We start from the raw sequence: 24,343 nt of genomic DNA, 5'->3' as shown, positions 1-24,343 counted from the left end.
ATTGCGTCTTAAATTGTAATAACTTCCAGAAAATTGTATAATATTTATTTTAAGAGCTTACAGAGACAGTCGACATGTTTTATTATTGTCAATACGAAACATAAAAATTCATAGTCGCAGGTTTAGTGAGATAATTTGTTAAAATAAAATTTTTGAATTATTAGAATTAAGGTTTTTTTTAATTTATAATGTTAAATATTATTCTTCTTTCTCTTGCTTTTATAATATTCCTCAGTGAAACGTCTATAAAAATACAGCTATTGTTTATATGAATATTATTTTCAATGTGATTTATAAATAAAATTGCACTTATTTTGAAAATTAATATATAAACAACATATAAATATAAATATGCATTGAATAATTATAATATGTATGCATATTATGTATAATAGCAAAATGTATATTTGAACAAAATCAAAACAAAAATAAAATAACCAAATAAAAATAAAAATGTTCTAAAAATAATTTTATTTCTAACACAATTTTTAAGTTAAAAATTCCCAAACACCAGAAATAAAAAAAAAAAATTTCTAAAGAAAACGCAATAAATTTCAATCACAAAGTGTTAAAAACAAAACAAAAATAAACAATAATAACAACAAAAAATAAAATTGAAAATTTAAATAATGATGCAATAATGTGTTTATTTTAAAAATGGTCACAACAATTAAAATAACATGCGATGGGGTATTTATCCAACAGAATTCATTTTTAACATCAAATTACCATCAATTATCAAATTTTTCACGTACAAATGCTACCACAACTACTACTCATCGTAATTTAAATGAAAATACCAATACAAATACGTATAATAATACTAACAATAATAATAATAACAATAGTAGAGTGAATGATATTTTCAATGAAAGTAATCATAACAATAATAATACTAATGATATACAACAATCATATGGTAACAACAATAGCAATAGCAACAACAGTAATAATAATCGTAACAACAATAATAGACTTAATAATAATAAAGAATTGCTGCAACCTGTTGAATTATTTGATAATGAATGTGAAAATAAAATAAATTCATCAAAGAAAATCATTTATAAATGTTCAACTAATAAATATACAACAAAAAGTTTATCACCAATTTTAAATGAAGGAGAAAAACATCAAAATTTTGGTGAAAATAATAAAAGAAATAAAAATTTAAAAATATTTCGTAGCATAAGTTTCAGTAATACACCAAGTGAATTAAAACAAAAATTAAATTTATCATCATCAGTTAGATTCAATACATCTAATTTAAAATTTCTTGTAAGTTTAAAACAGAGAATGTTAATTGAATATCAAAAGTTTCTTTTATTAAATTTTAAGCAAATGTTAAATAAATGTTTTTTATAGGAATTTTTTCTGTAAAATATTTAAATATTTAAATTTTTATTTTTAATAAGTTCCCAAGTTACAAAACTCGGAATTCTAACTTTTTGCTAACTCAAAAGTGTGTAGAAAGTATGAATGACCAAACAATATGTGAATGATGCCTAATCAAGGCAATTGCCATTCACAAGATCCGATAATATAATAATTTCAATAATTTCAATATTATTTTTCAAGTTAAAACAAAAATTCTACAATATTTTATAACAATTTATTCTAATGATTTGAGTTTTTTAGAAGAAATTATGTTAGTAAGTGATTGCTTTATTAAAGGAAAAGTATAACTTTTCAAAATTTGATGTCATGTCGGTGCCTCAATCATTATACCAGAAAGTAAATACAATGTCAGGATGACATTAATTTTTAAATTTACAGAAAAAATTATTCCTACTCAATTACTCTTCCTTTCTTTTAACATTATTAATTTTTTACCATTAAACAAACTCAATTCAATAATATTGTACTACAAAAAGCACGCATTCATTCATTTTAATAATAAACAAAATGTCAATAACCTTTTTGATTTTTGAATCATGCAAAAATTAAATAAAATTTAAATAATGCACTAAAATACACAATTAAATAATTAAAATGTTAAAAAGAAATGTTTTATTTTTATAGCGATTCATAAAAATTTTTCATTTCTTAATAAGTATACATAAAAAATTAAATAATACAAACATGTTTACTATATTTTCAAAACAAAATATTTTTTTTTTCAATTAGACAAAGAAATTTAAGAATTCATCATCATTTACAAAAGACTTATTTAATAAAACAAATAAAAATGATAATAATAATATTATAAATTCAAACAGAGAGAATTTCCAATGGAAATTAATTAATACAAATCATATAAATTTAAAAAAAAATCATTATCGTAAAAATGATGAAGAAGAATTTATAATAAAATCGAAAACATCAACATTATCATCAATAATATCAACATCAACATCAGCATCATCATCCATTCATTCATCAAAATCGAATTCATTAGGAAGAAAATCATCAATTTTAGTTAAATATAATGAAAGAAATAATAAAGATAAAAGTGATGAAGAATTTCAATTATTAATCAATAATGAAAATGATAAATTAACGATACCATTTAAAACAAATAATAGAGAAGATGAAGAATCAATTAAAACAGAAGCTATTCAAATTTTAAAAAATGATAGAAATGAAAATATTAAAAATAAAACAATTTTATTATCAAAAAAATCAACATCATCAATATCATCATCAAGTTCGTCAACATCATCAAAATCATCGAATTCAATAACATCAACATCATCATCAATATCAACATCAAGTTTATCATTACAATTATTATCAAAAAAAATACCAATATCGTCAACATTACCATTATCATCATCATCATCAAAAACATCATTTACATTGCCACAAACAATTGCAAAACGTTTTTCATTTCCATTCCCAACATGGTCATCAACAAATTTATCAAAATTAAAAAAAACAATTAAAACATCAACAATATTATCATCATCCTCCACATTATTAGCAACATCCCGTCATAATTGTAAACAAGTCGAAAAACAACCACAGCAACAACGATATTGTAATCATCACCAACAACAATATCATCAATGCAATCATAATAGTTGTGATGATTATAATCATTCTCATTATATTCATAATCAAAATAATAATAATAATAATAATAATGATAATGATAATGATAACAATACTAAGAATAGTAAAAATATTACTAAAAGTGATAATTTAAGAAACTGTTATACTTGTATATCTTGTCGATTACCACAACGTTCTAATTCATTCTATAGTGGTTTATTAGAAATTGGGAACCTTCAAGAACAACAACAAACAGAAAAACACAATAAACAGAAACAAAGACAAAAATTACGTAAATTTAATAGCATTAGTGATGCTACAATTTCAAAACCAGTCATCACAACATTACGTCCATCATCATCTACATCAGTGAATATTGGTCAGTAGGTCTTTTGTTTTTATTTTATTTTTTTTTTTTATAATTTTTTTTTTTATCTTTGTTTTAATGTACCTACACATTAAATGTTGGTATATGTGAGTATTTTATTTTTTTTTTACCGTAGTTTTCATTTTCTTAACTGTTTTGTTAGTAATTAATAGGGTATACATGTATGTATTATGTACACTGAGCGCAAACATTTTTCTGTTGTTGTTATTTTAAATACCTGTTTATATTATGTGTAATTTGGTTAGTTAAAACTTGTTTGTATTATTTTGTACTATAATTTTCTTTATGTTTATACCATTATGAATAATTGTTGAGGGTTTTCCAACAAAATAACCATATTGAAATACTAAAAATAACTGCGCTTTCGTTTACTATTTAAAACACTATTTATAAACTTCATTTCAAAACTTTTGATTTAATAGATTTGGAATTTTATAAAAAGCAAATTGTTTGACAAAACGGTTTAAAAATAGTTTTCTTTTTTGAAAAGCACTACTTATATATTATGTTTTAAAATACAAGTTTATGTATGAGAAAGCGTCTTTTCCAAATTAAATTGTATTATTTTTCTTTTTCTTCTGGGAATTTTCAATAGCAATCTATTAACTTTTTAAAATTTGTCTCTTTTTTTAATTCTTTAGATTAACGTATAAGTAATAATGCGTTAATTTTAGTACGATATAACTGTAAATGTAGTTTATAAATCATTTGAATTATAATAACGTAAGTATATATCTTTCAAAATCATGCAACATTAATTATATTTTCACATTTATAAAATTTGAATAGAGACTCGTTTTGTAAGTGCATATTAAATAAAAATTTTATATGAGAATAAAATTTATTTTTAAGTATATTTAAAATTTCCTCTTAAATTTGTTTAACTAAACAAAGAATTAAGAGAGAAATTAACTTAGAATGTTTCCTCATTAGAAATTACGATTCCTAACAAACTTAACCACCTGTTAAATCTAATTGTTAGGACAGTAAAATATTGTTTAAATTAATTATTCTTTTCGATATTGCTCCTTAATGTATGCAATAAGAATTGGTTTTTAATGCATAAAGAAATTTAATAGTGGAATGTATTTTCGATCTTGCTTAAATTATATTATTTTGATGTTATTTATTTTGATTATATTTAAAATTATAACTAAAACATCAAAGCCTATAGATTTCTCGTATGGTTGCCTTACAAATATTTTTGGGCAATAGAATTAACTGTATAAGTAATCTATCCTCAATGTACATTTATAAATTTTTACATTTTAGAAAATTTAATAAAAATAAATTTTTGTGACTCATTTGTTCAAGGAATAAGTAAAGAGAAGGCGATCGAGAGAAGCTCGGCTCGATGTACTTTTTTTAATTGAATGTACATATATATATATATAGGTACATAACGTATATACAAATTCATATTTATTCCGTTAATAATTTTTCAATATGCATGATTCAAATTTTATAAATTAATATTGGACGTGAAGTACATAAGTATACATTATAATGACATAATTATATACTATGTATTGTAAATTTACGTAAAAATTTTATTTTCAATTGCCAAAAGTTTTTTGTGTACATACATGTATGTATGTACATGCGTATACATTTAAAAATGAATTCATAATTTATTTTAAGATCACAAGCAATAGATTTTGCAAAAATTAACCAACAAAGTTCATTTATTATTTTATTTACACTTATTAATACAAAACAAAAAATTGTTTAAAAATCATTTCACGTTTAAAATATTTTTTTGTGTGTAAGGTAATTTTAATATTATATAATACATATATATTTTTAATGAATGCTATACTAAAGTAAAATTAGAATAAAAGTGATGGACAATTATATGACAAATTAAATTCATTATTGAAATAATGATTAAATTTTAATTATAATATTAATATCAAAATAACTTACATTAATATAAGAAACTTATGATATAACAGTTACGTTTGAAAACAATTAAATTAATCTTTTTAGATTTGTAAAAATAATATTGAAATTTGTTATACTTAGTGTATAACGAATTCTTCAATTTTTTTTTTAATTTTTGTACTTTTGGCACTTGAAATATACTGACATGTAATGAAATCACTAAATTCAAATGCTTATCATAATTAATAAAATGCTAATACTTTAATTATGACAAATGATGTTTATTTTTGAATAAGTATTCATAATTTTTTTTTATAATTTATGCAAAAAGCTTAATATACAAACATTTTATTTTGAAAACGTGATTTTTTCCACATTTTAATTTTTTGCAATTTGTTATTATTTAATTATAATTTTTGTTTTCTCTTATATGTTTTAAGATTTCTCCAATAATCCCTTTCTCATCATTTAAAGTAAATTATAGCTTCTCATGCTGATCCCATTTTCAAAAACTGTTAACTTAAATAGAAATAATTATTGGTTTAAAAATTTTTATTAGGCTTTCATTATAATAATTGTTTTACCCGTACGTTAACGTGTTGTAACCGTACGAACGAATGTTCGAAGAGTGTTACAAATTTGTCATTTTGATTAGTACACTAAGAAACAGACGTCTAAAATGTAGTCATAAAAATATGTTTTGATCCAGCGTCAAATTCTGATTCAATTTAGTCAAGTTTGTTCATCCATTCGAAAACCCATTTAGCTAAATTAACCAAATTTTCATTAATTTAAAAGAGTTGTTGGTGCAAGAACCCTATTTAATTTGGGTTCAATCATAGCAATGGTTCAAACAGCTTTAACTACAAATTTTTTTTACTTTTGTGTTATATAAAATTATAGAATAAGAACTATTTATATACGTTAAATTAAAAATTTTAATATCAATATCATTTCAACTAACTTAATGTAGACCAGTTAACATTAAAATTTGTTTCTATACACTCATAGAATACAAAAAGGCAACTTTGTAGCTTGAAATAAACTTTATAACTCGATAATAACCTTTATCAAGCCTTACAAAAACTTTTGTTCTACTTTATCTAATCATTTTTACTGATTAATATGTTCAAAATTTTATTCCCAATGTTATTAATATAGTATTTGAATTATGAATTATGTACTCATAATACTATGCAGTTGAATTTCTAAATTGTAATTCTTATAATATTTGATATTTATAATTTCTAAATCGAATTTAAATGTTATAATGTAATTTTAAATCTTAACATACGCTTTTAAGTTATAAGATGCTTAAAAAGAGGTTATAAAATATTTGTATAATCAATCTGTATACATTACAAAGTGCAGAATCACTCACAGGGTACAATAATAAAAAATTTTTAAAGTCCATGCATCTATCTAAGAAACCATTCAGCTTTGACATTCTAGGTGTTTTGAAAAGTTTTCTAAATAAAAGTTTTAACTAATTTTAACTTTTTTTTCTTACAGAATCACTTGATATTCAAAATTTAGAAAAAAAAATAATTTAATTTTTTTTTCTGCAACTTTGCTTTTGCAAATTCTACTTGAACAATGCTAATTTACCTGTAAGACATTAAATTTTATGATTTATTGATTACAATAATACATTTATAATATGTTTACGTATAAAATGTGTATGGATTCAAACATGTGCATGTGTTTATTTTCTCTGAAGCGAAAGAGAAAAAGATCAACGACCATTAATTTTTTTTACATGGAAAATGTCTTTTTAATTTTTATTGCATTGAAAATTTGAAGTAAATTACATTTTATGCGGTCTATTGAAGTTTAGACTAGTTTTATTAATTTTTTTTGTTTGTTTTATTATACACATGAAAAGAAAAATTTCACTTACTTTGATAGTTAGTAGCTAAAGTTTTTTATTGTAAAAAATATTCTTCACGTTTTAAGAGATTTTCTTTCTTTTTTATTTTGATTTAATAAATGGGTATGTCTTGTCTAATAAACTTGAAAAATTGAAAATTTTCTGTTTTCGCTATAAAAACACAAATTGATATGTAAATAAGTGCTATTGTAATACCATATAGCCTTGTAACACTTAAAAAACAAAAAGCTTAAACATTTTACTTTCCATCTTGCAATTTCCGAAGACATGAGCTTTGAAAAAGTAAACAAAACGTAAAAGTACTCTATGGCGTTTAAAAGTAAAATTATAATCTCTATGATTTTTTATTATAAATAATTAAGATAAAAATGTTTAAAAAAATAAAAAACAAAGGAGAAATAATCATTGTTTTAATAAGTATGTATGTTGTTTTTTTCGCGATTTTCTTTTAATTTAAGGTTTATACACTTTCTTAAATTAAATTATTTACACTTTTCTGGTGAGATTTCAAAAAATTTCATTGTATTTTTTAAGTTCTAATTTAATTCAAATTTTATCTACTTTAAGTCAAAAAAACAATTCATTATAATTAACTTGTACACAAATGGAATTGAAATACAACAAAGAATTATGGAACATCGTAATTTACAAACAGATTTGAAGAATGGGGAGCAAAAAAGTTGGGAGAAATTAAAAGAGATTATTGAAAAATTTTACTCATTTTATAAACGCATATAAAAGAGAAATTAAAATAATTATTAATACAATTTAGTAGCGTTGTACCGCAGATAAATTGTATACTTTCAATTGAAACTCTCGCACGCTAATTATTAAAATTCACGCTTGTAAAATTATCACACAAGTGACATTTTTAGTTAACAAAATAATGAATTTTCCTTATATAAATAAAAGCATTCAATTTTTTATAATATTTTCATGGACACCGTATATATATATGTATATATATACTGCATTTTCACTGAATATACATATGTATACATACATAATAAAAAAGCAATCAAATAATAACGTATAATGTAAGATAACGTAAGATAATGAGTTTTTGGAATAATATCAAATTAGTTTTAAGAGAATGACGTTGAATAAAAAAAAATTTTAATGTGATTCGTAATGCAGTAATGGATTGAAGAACAGAGCTAATAGAAGAATTTCTGAATTAAGGTTATTCCCGAGTCCAGTATATAAAATTTTCGTTAATTTACTTTATTCAGCAGTGCCATATTAAATTGCTGAATAAATTATAATTGAAAACAAAATTTACATTTTGTATCCACTAAGATAGGTCTTGAAAAATTATAATAAAAAGTAATTTAGTGTTTAAAAACAAGCTCATTTCTTATGAATTTTAAGAATAAAAGTAGGAACTTAAAAATTAAAAACATTATATTTGTATTTCAATTAAAAAATTAAAATTAGCTTGAAAAATTTTTAATTTCAAATTGTACATAATAGAAAACAATTAAATATTAAATTGATCTTAAAATTCTAAAACTTGAAAATCTAGATTCTCATTCATATACATAATTTTTTTTTACGTTCATTCACGTTTTTAGAAATTATGGATAAATATAAATTCTGATTTCTTGCTTTTGTTGATATTGTTTAGCATATCTATATAGATATATATATATATATATATATATATATATATATATACATATATTCTTTTTCTCGTTGAATTACAAATAAGAATTTTACCATATAAAACCGCAATTAAATTTGAAATAGATTTATACTTTCTAAATATTAAATTACGTTTTATAATATTTAAATTACTCATATATTTTTCTTAATACTATGAAGCGCCCAGCACCTTTACCAGAAAAATTTGCAAAAATTGATTATCAGAAAATTTTTTCTACTTTTTCATAAGTTTAATGAGAATTAATATTGTTGATTTGTATAGATATTATATCGAAAATACCGTTGCAAAAATTGGGAGGGTTGCATATATTAGACTTAAGCTTAAAATAAAACTTAAACTTAAAAGAGTGTCGCCTCACTAAATACTTTTCTCTTCAAAAGCTATTGTTATAAGGGCGGAGGAGAAGACAACTAACGTACTATTCTCATTCCCATATTTTATATTGTACTAAGTGTATTTCTTTTCGGTGTGCTCCCGATCTAGAAAATGAATTTCCTAGATTTATATTAAGTTTAGTTTTCCGTAGCTGGGTAACTTTATAAATAAAATGGGCTAAAAAATTTTTAACAAATAATTTGTGCAGACAACATTTAATTAAAAAATTTGGCAACAAAAATACTGATATTTCTCGTATACGTACATAATATTTACATACCTAATAACATTTAAGTATTTAAAATCTGCGCTAGTCACACTGTTTGCCCATCATATTATTACGTACGTATTTGTTAACCAATTATAATACACTAAAGCTTTTTGTATATAAAGAGTTCAATTGAATATTCAAATAAAAAAATAAATTAATAATAAAATGAATGACTGATTTTCGTGTTCATTTTATGTTTTTATTATTTTTTTTTTTTTCAACAATTCATTTTTAATCTTTAATTGTTACTTTTACTTTTGTTAATTATAAAATAACTATCATTTTTTTCTCCTTATTTCATCTGTTTTCTGTTTTGATTCTTCTTTACAACACAAAAAAAAAGTATTACGATATTTAATTTTACGTAATTTTAATTTTTGCAAAATTTCAAATTCAATTTCATTTAAATATAAAGTTCATTCGTTTATTCAAAATAATGGAATAGAAAATGGTTATTAGCTATTTGATTACATTTCAGAAATATTTTTATGCACCTATTATAAATACTTATCTTTCAAAATTTGATTTCTCATGTTTCAGTTACGCTCACGTGAAAAGATTCTGTTACATCTTTACGATATACTCGTACAATTACAATAGATACGAGTATTTGATTCCAATAATTATTTAAAATTAGAATTGATTTTAATAAAATGATTTTTTAAAACAGAATCATAAAAAACATACTATTATGTTTCGGAACTTTTACATATTTTCTTTGTTCTTATTCTCTATTTGACTCATCTAGCACATTTTCTCATCAACAGACTCAAATTCCATTAGGTTAAAGGGTATTTATTGTTAGACAAAGAAAATCTCATTATATTCTATTTTACATTTTTTTAGACACTTTTTGGAATTATATAAACTGTAAAACAAAACAACAGTTTTTTACTTCAGCCACAGACAGATGTTTTCTAAGATCAAATTTTTAATTTTTTTTATTAATTTTTCTTAGAATTTTTTAAAAATTTGTAGTAGCAGATTGTGAATCATACTTGTCTTTATTACATTTGCTTACATATAAAATTTTGTAATGGATGATTTTATTAATCGTTGGGTTGCAAATATTGGAAAATTTCATTTAAACGTTAAGCATAATTACTAAGTTTTTATTGGCGCATTGGGGACTATTTCTAGCCACATTTTTTATATTTCAATTATTGAAATAATGTCAAATACATTAGAGTTGATAAATTGAAATGAGTTGCAGTTGATAAATTGAAAAACTGAACTGTAAAAAATCACTCGTTATTTATCACATATGTGTGGATATGCTATGGATATTTATTAAGAATCTATATAAAATTAACAAAAAAAAAAAAAACAAATTCTCATTTTTTCATATTTTCTTTTGTTAAAATTTTTGGTGAAAAATAATTACACATTATAACCATTGCAACCGTTTTAAATTTATTACCATCTTTTAAACATAATTTAAATAACAAGAAAATTTATTAAAAAAAAAAAATTGGTATTAAAATGGTGTATAGGAGAATAGTGAAAGTGTTAAAGTTGATATTTTCCACAAAATACGGTTTAACTCAAATATAATTATGTATATTAATCGCTTTAATAGATTTAATTAAATTAAAGCACCCAGAGGAAAGAAAAATTTTGAAAAAGAAAGTTTTGTTTTATTATTTCTATTGATTTTTCCTGTGTATATTGTGCTTGTTATATGCATATTAATTAAGAAATTAAATGTTAATTATGAAGTAAATAATTAAAGATCAAACATCTAATATTTTTCATATTTCAAACATTTAATATTTAATTATTATTCATAAATTTGCAAAATATTTACTTGGGAGCTACATACCCCTGTTTATAAATATATGAACTTAATAATATACAAACTGACTTTATTCAAGCACTTTTTGTAACGACCTCTTATATAGATGTGAATATATTCATCAATTTTTCCGTGGCTATTAATAAATTCTTACCTTTTAAGATAACTTTTATTTTTATTGAATTAATAGCTAATTCATGTAAGCTAGTTCAAAATTAAGGCTAGTAAAATATTATTCATACTATATAGATACTTCCTACTGTAATTACAGAATTTCAAATTAACTAAAGAGTATATATGTATATAGCGTAACACCATGTAGAAATTATATACCCAAATACTGTATTACTCAAATCATTTCTAGACTCTCAATTCTAATTGGCAACATTAAGTTTTCTCATAAAAAATTTTCAATTGCTTATAAAAATTTTTTTATTATCTCTTTTTTAATGAAACCATAGAGATGATGTTCCTTATGAACGTATATATATGTACATATAGATTTATGATGATGTAAAATAAATCATAAATTAAAAATATAAAACAAAAAAGAAAAACTTTCTCTATAAAGTTGTTTTTTTTTTCTTCAACAAATGCCGGGTAATATAGCACATAAATAAAAATGATCAACAATGCAATTATATATTTTCCAGCAATTTGAAATAACAGTAAAAGTAATGCAACAATTTTCAACAAATTCAATAAAAAAAAATAATAATGAATGAGAGGAAAAGTTTAGTTTTCATTATTTATTATGAGCTATTCAAATACATCGGTAAAATACATACACACACACACATTTTACATTTTCTTATATTTTATTAAATGCTTTTATGCACATAATTGCATTTACGAGAAATAATATAAGTATAAATAAGTAAGTGCAACAATAACAATACAATCACGTCTGGGCAATATTGTGATTCAAATGCTGCCTGTCATTCAAATTCTGCCTGCCTTAAATATTTCTGCATTGAATCAAAACACGAGTACTGATTTTTTCACAAAGTTTCTTAGTTCGTAATTTTGACAATTGCAGCTTAAATAAAAACTTGCATTAAAATTTTAATTGAGTATCAACTTAATCGTGTTTTAAATTGATTATCAGCCTAACTGCTTTTTAATCTCGCTTTTTTATTCATTTGCAAATCAGAATTTTCAATTCTTTCAATTTTCGATTAAATTAGTCGTTTAGAAAAATAGTGAATGAATGTAGACCAAATTTTTTATAGATTTTGGAAAAAAAGATTCTTTACACTCGAAAATGATCTTATATTTGATAATTACTCACTTTTTTTCATATTATGTGAGTAAAAAAATTATTTGCACGATTAAGTCCTATAATATTGACGAAAACTGAAAAACAATGTCATTACCTCATTAATGTCAATAAAACAGTAATTTTGACAATTCGTAATATACAGTGGAGTAATACGAGTATGTCATGCGTCCACGGGTTAATATTTAAATACTTAATACATAATATGCATGAAAATTATTAAGATAAAGGTGTAACTGTTGCGAAATACAAATCTATAATATTATTATACTTTAGTACTATAATAGTTTCAAGCACATGCATTCCTGTGTTAAATAAATTTTACAATATTAATGTTATAATATTAAATTTTAAATTTTTCTAAATTGTTATATGATACCCTCTCTTTGCTTTAAGAATTCAAGAAGATATTTTTATTATAATGATTATTTTTTATCTATTTATTTGCAAAAAGATATCAAAATAACCTGTACTTAAAGTATTTAAAATTATGTTTTCTCTTATCAAATCAAACCGTTCAATTAAAAAACACAATATCGGAAAAAGCAATTTGTTTTTTTATTATTGTATATATGAAGGTATTTTTACCCGATAAAAATCAAAAATTAGATAATTTTGAACTTTTAAAAGAAAATAAAAAACACTCAATCGATTTTTATCATTTCAAAATGTTAAATTTTCTATATAGCAAATAATTTATGGAAAAATAATTTCAGTATTAAATATTTATTCCTTCATAACAACCTTAATATTTAGTACTTTTACAATTAAAATATCATGTTAAAACTTTTAAGAGGTTAGTAATTACTTGCACTTTCACTTTATATATATATGGTACAAAGTTCGAAATATCTACTATTTTCTTTTTGAATTATTAATTGAGATAAAAAAAGTCAGAAGTTTTTAACAATAATTATTTTATCAATAATACCTAATATAAATTGTCACAGGTTTTAAATAAGCATAATAAAAAATGAGTGAATTTTGCAACTAATAAAAATAAAATTAAATTTAAAGCTTAATATTTTTAATTATCCAAAATTTCATATTCAATATTAAAAATGCATTAAGTTCTAAAATAAAATTAAAAATAATTAATTTCAAAAATCTAAAAAGAATCATGTGTAAACATCAATTATGCCATTGTAATTAAAATTAACCAACAATTATTTCTATGTGTACGTATGTACATATGTAAATAGCATAAGAATTCTGTTGTATAAATTTTAGTATTGACATTGTTAATTAAAAGAAAACATTTGAATAATTTTATAAAATTTTCTTTCATCCAACTAGTTATTGTGTTTCTCATTAAATTTTGAAAAATATCTTGTATATATAGCAAGGTGTTATAAAATTTAATCTAATATTCAATTATAAGTATTATACAATAAAATTGTGTATAGCCGGTCCTGTCTTAATTATTTTTTTTTAGTTATTCAAAAATTTCTAACCTTCTCGATTAACTCTTATATTACGGCCTTACCGTTGCAATTCTTCTTAATTGTATTTTTATTTTGTATTTATATTTGACAAAGAATTTTATAAAAAAAAAAATTTAAAACTTGGGGCCTTTACAAAATGCAGATCTAATGTCATGTTGCCTTAGTCAGTAGTATAGTTTTAATTACAACTTGTAAAGTTTTATAATAAAGTTGAAAAGTTAAATGCAGTTTACTATATTTATACATAATATTCAGCAAAATGTAAAATTAAAACTACGATAAAGTCTGATTACTGTTTGCGAAAATTATAATTAAAATAAGAATTAGTAAATCGTTGCTCAAAATTTTAAAATAATTCATTCTATTGAATTGAAATCAGACAACATCTGATGTCAAACATGGTAAACCGGACATATACGACTTTAATCAGACTCAAATTACAAGTCGTAGATTTTGTCGTATATGTAAACAATATCTAATTATTTTATTCAAAATTTTTTTATAAAATACTACAATTGATTCTTTTGACGATACCATTTAGTTATAATTGATAATTGTGTATAGGAGATTTTAATTGTTTTCCTTATGCAAATAGGATCCAATTTAAATTTTCCTTAAATAAATTTTATTTGATCTATTCGTATGTACATATGTATTTTCTTTATATATGTGTTAATATTATTTGTGTTAATATTTTTAACTAAGTATAATTTTCAATGATAAAGACAATGACTAAAAAGTTTTTCAACCCCTTTTTAAATAAGCGCTTTTTGTTTTCTCACTTATGAGTTTTTATTTTATACTTTTATTTTTAATAAATAATATTCATGTATACAGGTAATTGAAAAGAATGTGTACGTGTATTCAACGATTTATAATTAAAAAATTTAACAATGATGATGTTCTCGTTTTATTATAAACTTTCAATATACATAATAGCACTATAGCTAAGTATATAGACAACAAAATGAAGAGAAATTGGAAAAAAAAATTTAAAGTAAAAAATTGATTTTTTTTTCACTTTATGTAAGGTTTCAGGTGAAGAACTGCCTTATGCCTTCACTTATATTTGTCCTTTTAATTTATATTTTTTAGTATGAATAATGTAAAATCATTAATACAAGTACACACATATATAACATGTTACATAACATAAAAGTAATTACAAAAAAATATGAAGCTTTCAGCTCAGACAAAATAAGAGAAGTACAAAAATAAAATTCAACAAAATATTACACATTTTGTTCAATAGTCAGCCATTCATTTTTTTCGAAATGACAACCGCGAATAAAAATGAGAATTTTAAATTAATTTTTATTTTAATCCTATGAATAGTTATTTTTTTTTATCTTAAGTAACTGTCAATTGGATGGTTGATTTTAGAAGTCACCTATGTCAATTTTAAAACTCTTTTACTTCCAAAGTAATGATAATGTTAATTGTTGAAATTGAAACTTGTGTTTTTGGGAAGTAAAATAAACATAATTATGTATAATTATGCTACTTTAAATCCAAAAGCAACAATATTTTATTTTTATTTGAAATAGACTTAGATCACTTTCAAAATAAACCATCCAATTATAATGAATTAACTAAATGATCTGGCAGCCCCATATATATGGAAAGCTAATTTATGACTGATTGTATTCAAAGAAAATCTCCTCTGAGTAATTTACAATAAAAATAAAGTAATTTTAAATAGAAGACAAAAAAAAAATCGAAATAACAAAAGGGTGGAAATAATACTATAAGTTGACAGTTGCAGAAAAGAAACATGCATATACATATACACAACATAAAATACTACACATATTAGAATAAAAACAGTTAACACATAGAATATTAGTTATTTAGTGCTGAGTAATCAAAACGTAAAATGTTAAAGTATACATTTACTTATATATAATATATATATATAAATAATGAAAAAAGAAGAACATTTAAAATAAAAAAAAAACGGAAGAACATTAAATGACCAATCATGTCAACTTAGTTCGAATTTTATTTTTTATAACTAGCCTTCCTAAATGAAATCAGTTTGAAGTGAGCATTTATAAATAACACAGTTTATTGTTAATCGGTGTATCTTATTGTTATCATATTTGTTTATCGTATTTGTTTACGGTATTTGTTATAGTGCTAGACCAAATATCGAGAATAAAAAAATTATGCAATTTATTTTACTTCCCTACATATACATATGTATTTGCTACACATTCCCAAATATATGAAATGTTTAATAATAATTAATTTCTTCTGATTTAAAAATAAGATTTATTATATTTTAAAATAGTTATAAGAAAATGTTTTAAAAATGAAACAAATATTTGGAATATTTGAAGTATGTATAAATTTAATTACAAATTAAAATACTTAAAGAAAAAGAAATTTTATTAAAAATAATTAAATATTTTATCCTATTTAAATTTTTAAGGGAAATACTTTAAGAGAAACTTATTCGAGATTCTCGGAAAATTTAAAAGGTAAAAAGGATTTAAAAACAAAAAAATATTGCTATAAAGAAAAATTTGTTGTTAGTAAATGAAATATATGAATTACCAAATTTTCTTGCAAAGGTTTTTATAACGTATATTCGTAAAGGTCCTGATTTTTTGTTGTTTATTTTTGCTAAATAGCATGTTTCTTTTTAATCCATGATGTTCAATTTTAAAATATGTTTTTTGTATTAAAAAAAATATGAATTTAATTAAATTTAAATTCTAATTTTTTAATAAAACATTAAAATTTTTGAAACAAATTTAAATTTCTGACTTACACTTTTGAAAATATATAATATGTTATAGTATGTATGTATATTGTTTTTTATAGTTCTTGTTTTAAATCCGTGGGTTTTTACATATACATATTTATTGATTTCGTGATAATATTAAACATGAAAAAAGTAATGTACCTTTATATTTTTACAAAATTTTAATTATTTTTCTAAGAAATCAAACAGTAAAAAGAAAATTGAATAAAAAAAGGTATTAATTATAATTTCCAAAAGGATAGTTAATGAATTAATAAGACAAAATATTTTATTGGTTTCGTAAATAAATACTGTAAAATTTATGAGTGAATTTTCATTTAATTTTTAAAAATTTTTTAGATTTTTATAAATTTATTTTTAATTTACTTTATAAGCTGAACAAAATCGAAAATCGGTAGTGCAACTAAAAATAAAAATCTGATGCCAAATTAAAATATTTTGGAAGGGCTATTTTAAAATAATGTAATAAGAAGTATAATAATTTTAACATGTTTATTAATTTCCTGAAAATATTTTTTAGTAAAAGCTGGGTGCGTGTTTTTTTTAACAATCCATTTTTATAGCAATTCTTATGGAACTTTCGAAATAATTCAATCCCTAAAAGATGTAGTAAAACATCAATTTGATATTTCATAAATTTGCAATTCGATTAAATTTAAATTAAATGTTTTTTTTTTATTGTACTATTTTTTAATTGTTATCTGCTTTCGAAGGTAAACTTTTCAAAATTAAATTGAATTTTCTCAATTTAAATTTCTTTAGAAAACAAAATCACACAAGAATAATTTTGATATATGTATGTATACATGTGTATATAAGTAAATGTTATTGTTTTGTGCAATATTAAATTTTTTGCCCATAAAGTGCATTGAAATATTCATGATCTTATATTCTTACTTTTTCTATTTGTAAATAATTCTTTCAACAAAATAAATAATATAAATAATAATTTTTTATAATTTATGTGTACATAAGTGTATATTTTTATTTACGTCATTATTTTTATATATTATAGATGCTGATGTAAGCGACCAAAGAGGAAAAGGAGAAATTCCTAAATTCAGTAAATGCAGACGAGCATTTGTTTCGTCTGAGAATATTGCTGTAGCTTCAACAATTGAAAATAAACCTTTGATATCAATATTCTCAACAAATTCAATTAGAAAATCAATAAACAGATCGTTGCATTTATCACATGATAAAATATTAAATAATTTAAGGAAAATATCATTACAATCAAATAGTAAATCTATTGTTAGTAACAATATTAATACGAATAATAACAACGATAACAATAGTAGCTATAATCAAAATTTTGAACCAATTATAAAAAAGGAAGGAGCAATAATAATCAAATCAAAGGACCACAAACAATTTAAATTTCATCATAAACAATTTATTGTATCAGATAGCAATCAAAATAGCAATATTAAAAATAAAAGTCAAAATTCTATAAATAACAACCATAAGAATTGTAGCAACACAACTTGTAATATAATAAATAACTGCAAATATAATTGCAGAAATAACGAAAATTATATTCATAAAAACGGCAGCTTTATTATGAATAGTCACGCTGCAACAGCAACAGCATTAAATTTACAATCATCTGGACAAAACTCGGTCGTTGGTCATCATAGGGGTTTCTCTCAACCAACTGTAGCAGCAGCAACAAATTCTGGTGATCCATGGTTTTTACAGTCAACAGGCCATCAAATGCCACCGACAGCACCTGCTAGACATAATAAACGTCCAGCACCACAACCTGGTAGTGCGGCTCAAATTAATTCAATAAGCGGAGGAAATAATTCAACGCTTGGTATACCAATTGTTGGAAGTGGTTTATTACAACAGCAACAACATAGTCAATCTCAACCACATATTGTTCCACCGACAGTACCACCACATCAAAGTAGTATAGTATGTATTCACATGTTTAAACACTTATGTTTTTATGCAAATTTTTATTTTTTTTTAAATATAAATTTACTTAAAATTTTAGAATCAGCATAACTCTATACATCTTTCCTCGCACGCTTTAAGTAGTCATAATTTATTATCTTCAAATCATACACCAAAATCTCCAAATCAACAACAAATTCTTCAACAACAACAACAACAGCAACATCATCTTTTATCTTCGCATCAATTACAGCAGCAAACAACAAATTCTACATGTCAAACGTCTCAATTATTAAGTAATTCTAATAATAACATTATGTCAACATCTTTAAATACAACACAACTGCCAAGCCATTTAAATGCATCAAATGTTGGTGTTGTTGGACAAAGTTTAAATAGTGGTACAGGAAAGCCACAACATCCACTCCCAGGAATGCTTCCATCAAATATTAACATACAACAACAACAACAACAACCACCATCATTACCACCAACTTCATCAATTCATGTACCAATTGGGTCTAATGTTATGTCATCATCCTTACATCAATATGAAGCTAACGGTGGTGGTGGTACATGGAATAGTACGTCATCACTGTCGCCTACTATATCAAATGCCTCATCAACATCGTCAAATACACATTTACATGGAAATAGCGGTGGATCACAGCAGGCTCATAAAAAATGTGAAGTCAAACTAAATGCCATGCCGTAAGTGTAATATTTTAAGAATTTTGATTTTTCATATATGTTAAAGTTATTATTTCTTCTATAATTCATTTATCAAATGTAAAAAATATGAGGCGGCCAAAATTTAATTAAAATCAAAGACAAAAAATATTTGATTATCACGATAAGATAACTTCACAATTTCTGTTATCAATTTAATTATTAAAAAAGCGTTGATAGAATTCGAATAAATTAAATATTAAAGCGTTATTAGTTTCGCAAATTTTATTAGAATATTAGGATACTTTATATGTAAGTGAATCATTTTATTAATTCTCGGCAAGTTATAGCTTTTCATTATTTAAACTTCTATGTTACTACGAGTACTTCCTAATATAAATATTGTTATTTTTTTATAGAGATTTTTCTAAAAGAAATCTTTGAGCATTATACACGTCAAAAGACATTTATTACACCGTTTTAATTATTTAAATTTCGCTCTTTCGAACAAAACACTATGTGGAGATGACGCCAGTCTTTACAATTTGTACTCTGTATTTGCTCTATTAATAAAATTATTTGCTTAAAATTTCTACTAGTATCGCAATTTTAAATAAAAAAATATAATGACATATTTGTTGTTTTACAGCTGGTTTCATGGAAGTATCTCAAGAGATGAAGCTGAACATTTGCTTCAGCCACGTGAAGATGGTTTATTTTTAGTAAGAGAATCGACTAATTTCCCTGGTGATTATACGTTATGTGTTTGTTATCAAGGAAAAGTTGAACATTATCGTGTAAAATATTTAGAAAATAAATTAACAATAGATGATGAAGAATACTTTGAAAATCTCGGACAATTGGTAGCTGTAAGTCATTTCTGTATATTATAGAAATAAATTAGTATTTACATTAGTAAAGTAAATTTACACTATAATGAAATTATTTTAATTTTTTTTTGTATTCAGCACTATGAAAAAGATGCTGATGGTTTATGCACGCAATTAATAAAATGTCTGCCAAAAAAAGGTAAACAAGAATTTTGCATCAATTCAAAAGAATTTGCAGATAAAGGTTGGGTAATACCCGAGTCAGATTTGCAATTAAGGGAAAGCATAGGCAAAGGTGAATTTGGTGATGTTATGCTTGGAATATTAAGAAATGAAAAAGTTGCTGTTAAAATGTTAAAAGATGATGGAGCCGCACAAAAATTTTTAGCAGAAGCTTCTGTTATGACGTAAGTTTAATTACTACGAAATTAACTGTAAGAAATCTAACTAAAGCATTTTTAATATATTTTTAAAATTTTTAGTACATTAGAACACGAAAATCTCGTAAAATTTATTGGTTTAGTATTTACAACAAAACACATTTATTTAGTGACAGAATATATGAGTAAGGGATCTTTAGTGGATTATTTAAGGTCAAGAGGACGGCAGCATATTACTAAAAAAGATCAAATTAATTTTGCCTAGTAATTATAAAATATTTGAAAATAGAAACTTTTTAAATTTTGAATAAATTTTTTTTTTAATCTAGTGACACTTGTTCTGGTATGGAATATTTAGAAGCTAAGAAAGTTGTTCACAGGGATTTGGCAGCTAGAAATGTTTTAATTTCTGAAAATTGTGTAGCTAAAGTTTCAGATTTTGGTTTAGCTAGGGAAGAATGTTATAATCTAGAGGTTGGGAAGCTACCAATCAAATGGACGGCACCAGAAGCTTTAAAAGGGGGTGTAAGTATTATTTTACTTTTTCCCGTTCACAAATATACATATATACATGTGTATGTATGCATATTTTTAATATTATTATTTTTTAAAAGACATATTTTAGTACTTAATTAAAATTTTTTTTTTTGTAGAGATTTTCAAATAAATCTGACATGTGGAGTTTTGGAATTTTACTTTGGGAAATTTATTCATTTGGAAGGGTCCCATATCCTAGAATAGTAAGTTTTTCTACATATTTAATTCTTTAAAAAAATTCAGAATAATTAATGTAAAACAAATTAGTAATATAGTTTTTTATTCTATTAAATATTTAAAAATATTTTTCTGTTTTAAATTTTACACTAACTTTATTATAAATTTTAACAATTTTAGCCACTTGCTGATGTTGTCAAGCACGTTGAAGTTGGTTATAAAATGGAAGCGCCAGAAGGTTGTCCACCAGAAATCTATGAAATGATGAGACAAGCATGGGACTTAAATCCTTCGAAGAGGCCAACATTTTCCGAATTAAAAGTAAAATTACTGCAGCTTAAAAATACTACAACATGAAAGCTATCATATAATAATAATAAAGTTATTGACACTAACAATAAATTATTATGTCCAGAAAATGATAAAAATGATGATAAGAACAACAACAATACGCAAAAAGTTAGAAATAAAGTTATTACCAGTTAAAAAAAGGAAAAAAAATCATAAAAAAATAAAAGCAAAAAATAATAATACAAAAAACTATATTATTTAATAATAATACACTTAATGTTAAAAAAAAAAAAACAAATAATTTTTGAATGTCATTATATTATAATACATAAAATATAATGCATATTAATTATAATTTTAAGAATATTGTGAAAATGAATTAATTAAAATTTGAACTGTTTAAAATGTTGAAAAGTTATATAACTTATAATTTTTATTTTGTTATTTTTCTTATTTTTATTTAATTTAAATTTATTTAAACATAAAAAATGTCCACGATTTAAAATGTACACCTTCCGTCTTTATATATTACTTTATAATAATTTTTCTTAGATTTTTGTAAATGTATAAAAAAAAATATTTTTCTTTTTATTAGTAGTTTTTATTAATTCTATTTCTAGAACTATATTAATAATTTTATTCTGTTATAGAAATTTTATACAACTTAATTTATTTTCAAAACGCTATACAAAAAACAATGAAAGTCCGAAAATTTAAATTTTTAAAAATTTAGTTATGCACTAGGTAAATTAGAGTAAAATAAAAAAAAAAACAAAAGAAAAATAATTTAATACTACTTAATTCATTTATGTATGTATGCACGAAACAATTTACCACTACCATTTCCCAAAATCATAAAACTTCAAAACTTGAAAATTTTCTATATTTTAATACAATATTTTTTTAAATATTATTAAAATCAAAAACAATAGTTAATAAACATTGAATTTTGTCGACAATGTTTACCAATAAATATTTACATTTTGTATAGTATGTGTCAAAAGTATTGAATGTATTTTGTAAATATTTTATAAAAAACTTCAATTGAAAATCAGAAAATTTCAAACTAATTTTAAAGCTAATTTATCTTCATTGAAATTTTGTAAAGATATTTTATTATATAACAAACCTTTCTCTTTAACGACTGTGCAGCTATTGTCTAGATAATTGTTTAAATAAATATATTTATTTTTTTGTACTTGTATTATATTGGTGTACCTACATATTTATTTAAAAAAAACTACTTAAGTAATTTTGTGTAATCTCATCAAAATTAAAATTGCTTATTTATCTATATATTTTACATTTTCCCTCTTTTATAAACATTGGTTCGTGATTTTTGCAAATTTACAAAAATAAAATAGACAAAAAAAAAGGAATTTTTATTGTTTTTTTTTTATATATAAATATTATCTAATTTTTAATCTTTATTTGTAAATAATTTTTAGTAATTGTAATTTAAGATGAACGTAAATATGATTTAGCGGTGATAGCGAAACATTACTTTTTAAGTGTATATTAAAAATTTAAAATTAAATAATAAAAAGTATGAAAAAATATTACCTACATATATAAATTATAAACTTTAGTCTCGATGTTTTAGTTTAAAAAAAAAAAAAAAACAAAAATTCTGATCAATTTCAATTATACACATAAAATAAAGCAAAATATTTATATAATTGCAACAAAATTAAAAATAAATCGTAAAATTACATATTATAAAAAGAAAACCATAAAATTATAAAAAAAGAATTTTATTTTCTTTATTTGCAGATAATTTTAAATTTATTATACATGTATGTATATACAATATGCAATCATAAAATAATTTTATTGTAGATAAATAAATATAAAATTAAATTAAAGCTTCTAAAAGCAAATGTGTAAAAATTTTTTTTTATTTGTAGACACTATTTTTTTTTTCAAAAGTATATCATATATACGAATATATAAGTGCCAATCAGTTTAATAAGGATAAAAATTATTTTTGATTTATTTTTTTATCGAGAAATCGAAATTGATTGCTGCAGATTTTTAACAATATTAAAGTATGGATATGGAAAAGAGAAAGTCATAACAAAATTTCTATATATTCTAAATTTCTTTTATCGTTTTGCATTCATATCATAAAAAATAATTAGTTTATTTAATATTAATACAATTTTCTTTTTTAATTTTTATTTTTTATTTATGAATGTGACATAAGAATTTCATTAATATACCTTTAAAATTAACAATATATATTTTTTCATTTAATTTTTCATAAAATTTAGTAAATAATGAGCATAAATTAAATTTTTTATGCTTTATAACCGCATGCTTTACCCATATTCTAGGTACAATAACTATTATTTTTGTCAAAACTAACTAAGTATGTATTATTCTTTTAAAAATTAATATTCTTTTTTCAAATTTTAATTTAAATAATCGTTTTAAAAATTAACCGAAACAAAATCCATGTTTGTTAATAACAAAATCAAGTCAAAAAATTTCTTAATAAAAATACACACTAAAAAAAAGGGAATTTTCACATATTATGTTTATGCATATATTTATAAAAAAAAATTATTACATAAAAAAAGAAATCAAATTATTAGATAGTTTATCCTTATATTCAATATTGTTATTAAATACATTATGAACGCATAATAATATATAAACTAAAACATTGAAACTTTTTTAAAACAAGAACTAAACTACTTAGATTATTGGAAATTTAAAATAAAAAGAAAATTAATAAATAACACATAAGAATGATTTATATAAATCAATATCAGTAATAACAATAATGTACAGGAAAAT

The 24,343-nt window shown here is 22.2% G+C and overlaps 2 protein-coding genes across 3 annotated transcripts; both read left to right on the top strand.

Annotated features, from left to right (window-relative positions):
• The first annotated feature begins 657 nt into the window (after positions 1-657).
• Positions 658-18,211, top strand: LOC129608098 (uncharacterized protein DDB_G0288805-like). The gene is made up of 6 exons (XM_055519421.1): positions 658-958; positions 1,636-1,645; positions 2,646-3,019; positions 3,215-3,370; positions 17,771-18,096; positions 18,164-18,211. Exons 1-6 carry the CDS (start codon positions 658-660, stop codon positions 18,209-18,211), a joined length of 1,215 nt encoding a protein of 404 aa, XP_055375396.1.
• On the top strand, positions 2,536-24,328 carry LOC129607914 (tyrosine-protein kinase CSK). Of its 2 annotated transcripts, none has more exons than XM_055519169.1 (9): positions 2,536-3,370; positions 17,771-18,675; positions 18,758-19,368; positions 19,976-20,195; positions 20,295-20,563; positions 20,639-20,800; positions 20,866-21,061; positions 21,190-21,276; positions 21,431-24,328. In XM_055519169.1, the coding sequence occupies exons 2-9, from the start codon at positions 18,319-18,321 to the stop codon at positions 21,605-21,607; spliced, it is 2,079 nt and encodes a 692-aa protein (XP_055375144.1). In that variant the 5' UTR covers positions 2,536-3,370; positions 17,771-18,318; the 3' UTR covers positions 21,608-24,328. The 2 variants fall into 2 exon arrangements, with proteins under 2 accessions (XP_055375144.1, XP_055375145.1); XM_055519170.1 differs by lacking the exon at positions 2,536-3,370 and adding an exon at positions 13,320-13,336.
• Positions 24,329-24,343: the final 15 nt, after the last annotated feature.

The sequence above is a fragment of the Condylostylus longicornis genome, unplaced genomic scaffold (genome assembly GCF_029603195.1).
Source record: "Condylostylus longicornis isolate FDR11 unplaced genomic scaffold, ASM2960319v2 ptg000030l, whole genome shotgun sequence".
In the NCBI taxonomy this organism is placed as follows: domain Eukaryota; kingdom Metazoa; phylum Arthropoda; class Insecta; order Diptera; family Dolichopodidae; genus Condylostylus; species Condylostylus longicornis.
This window is presented reverse-complemented; position numbering and strand designations above follow the sequence as displayed.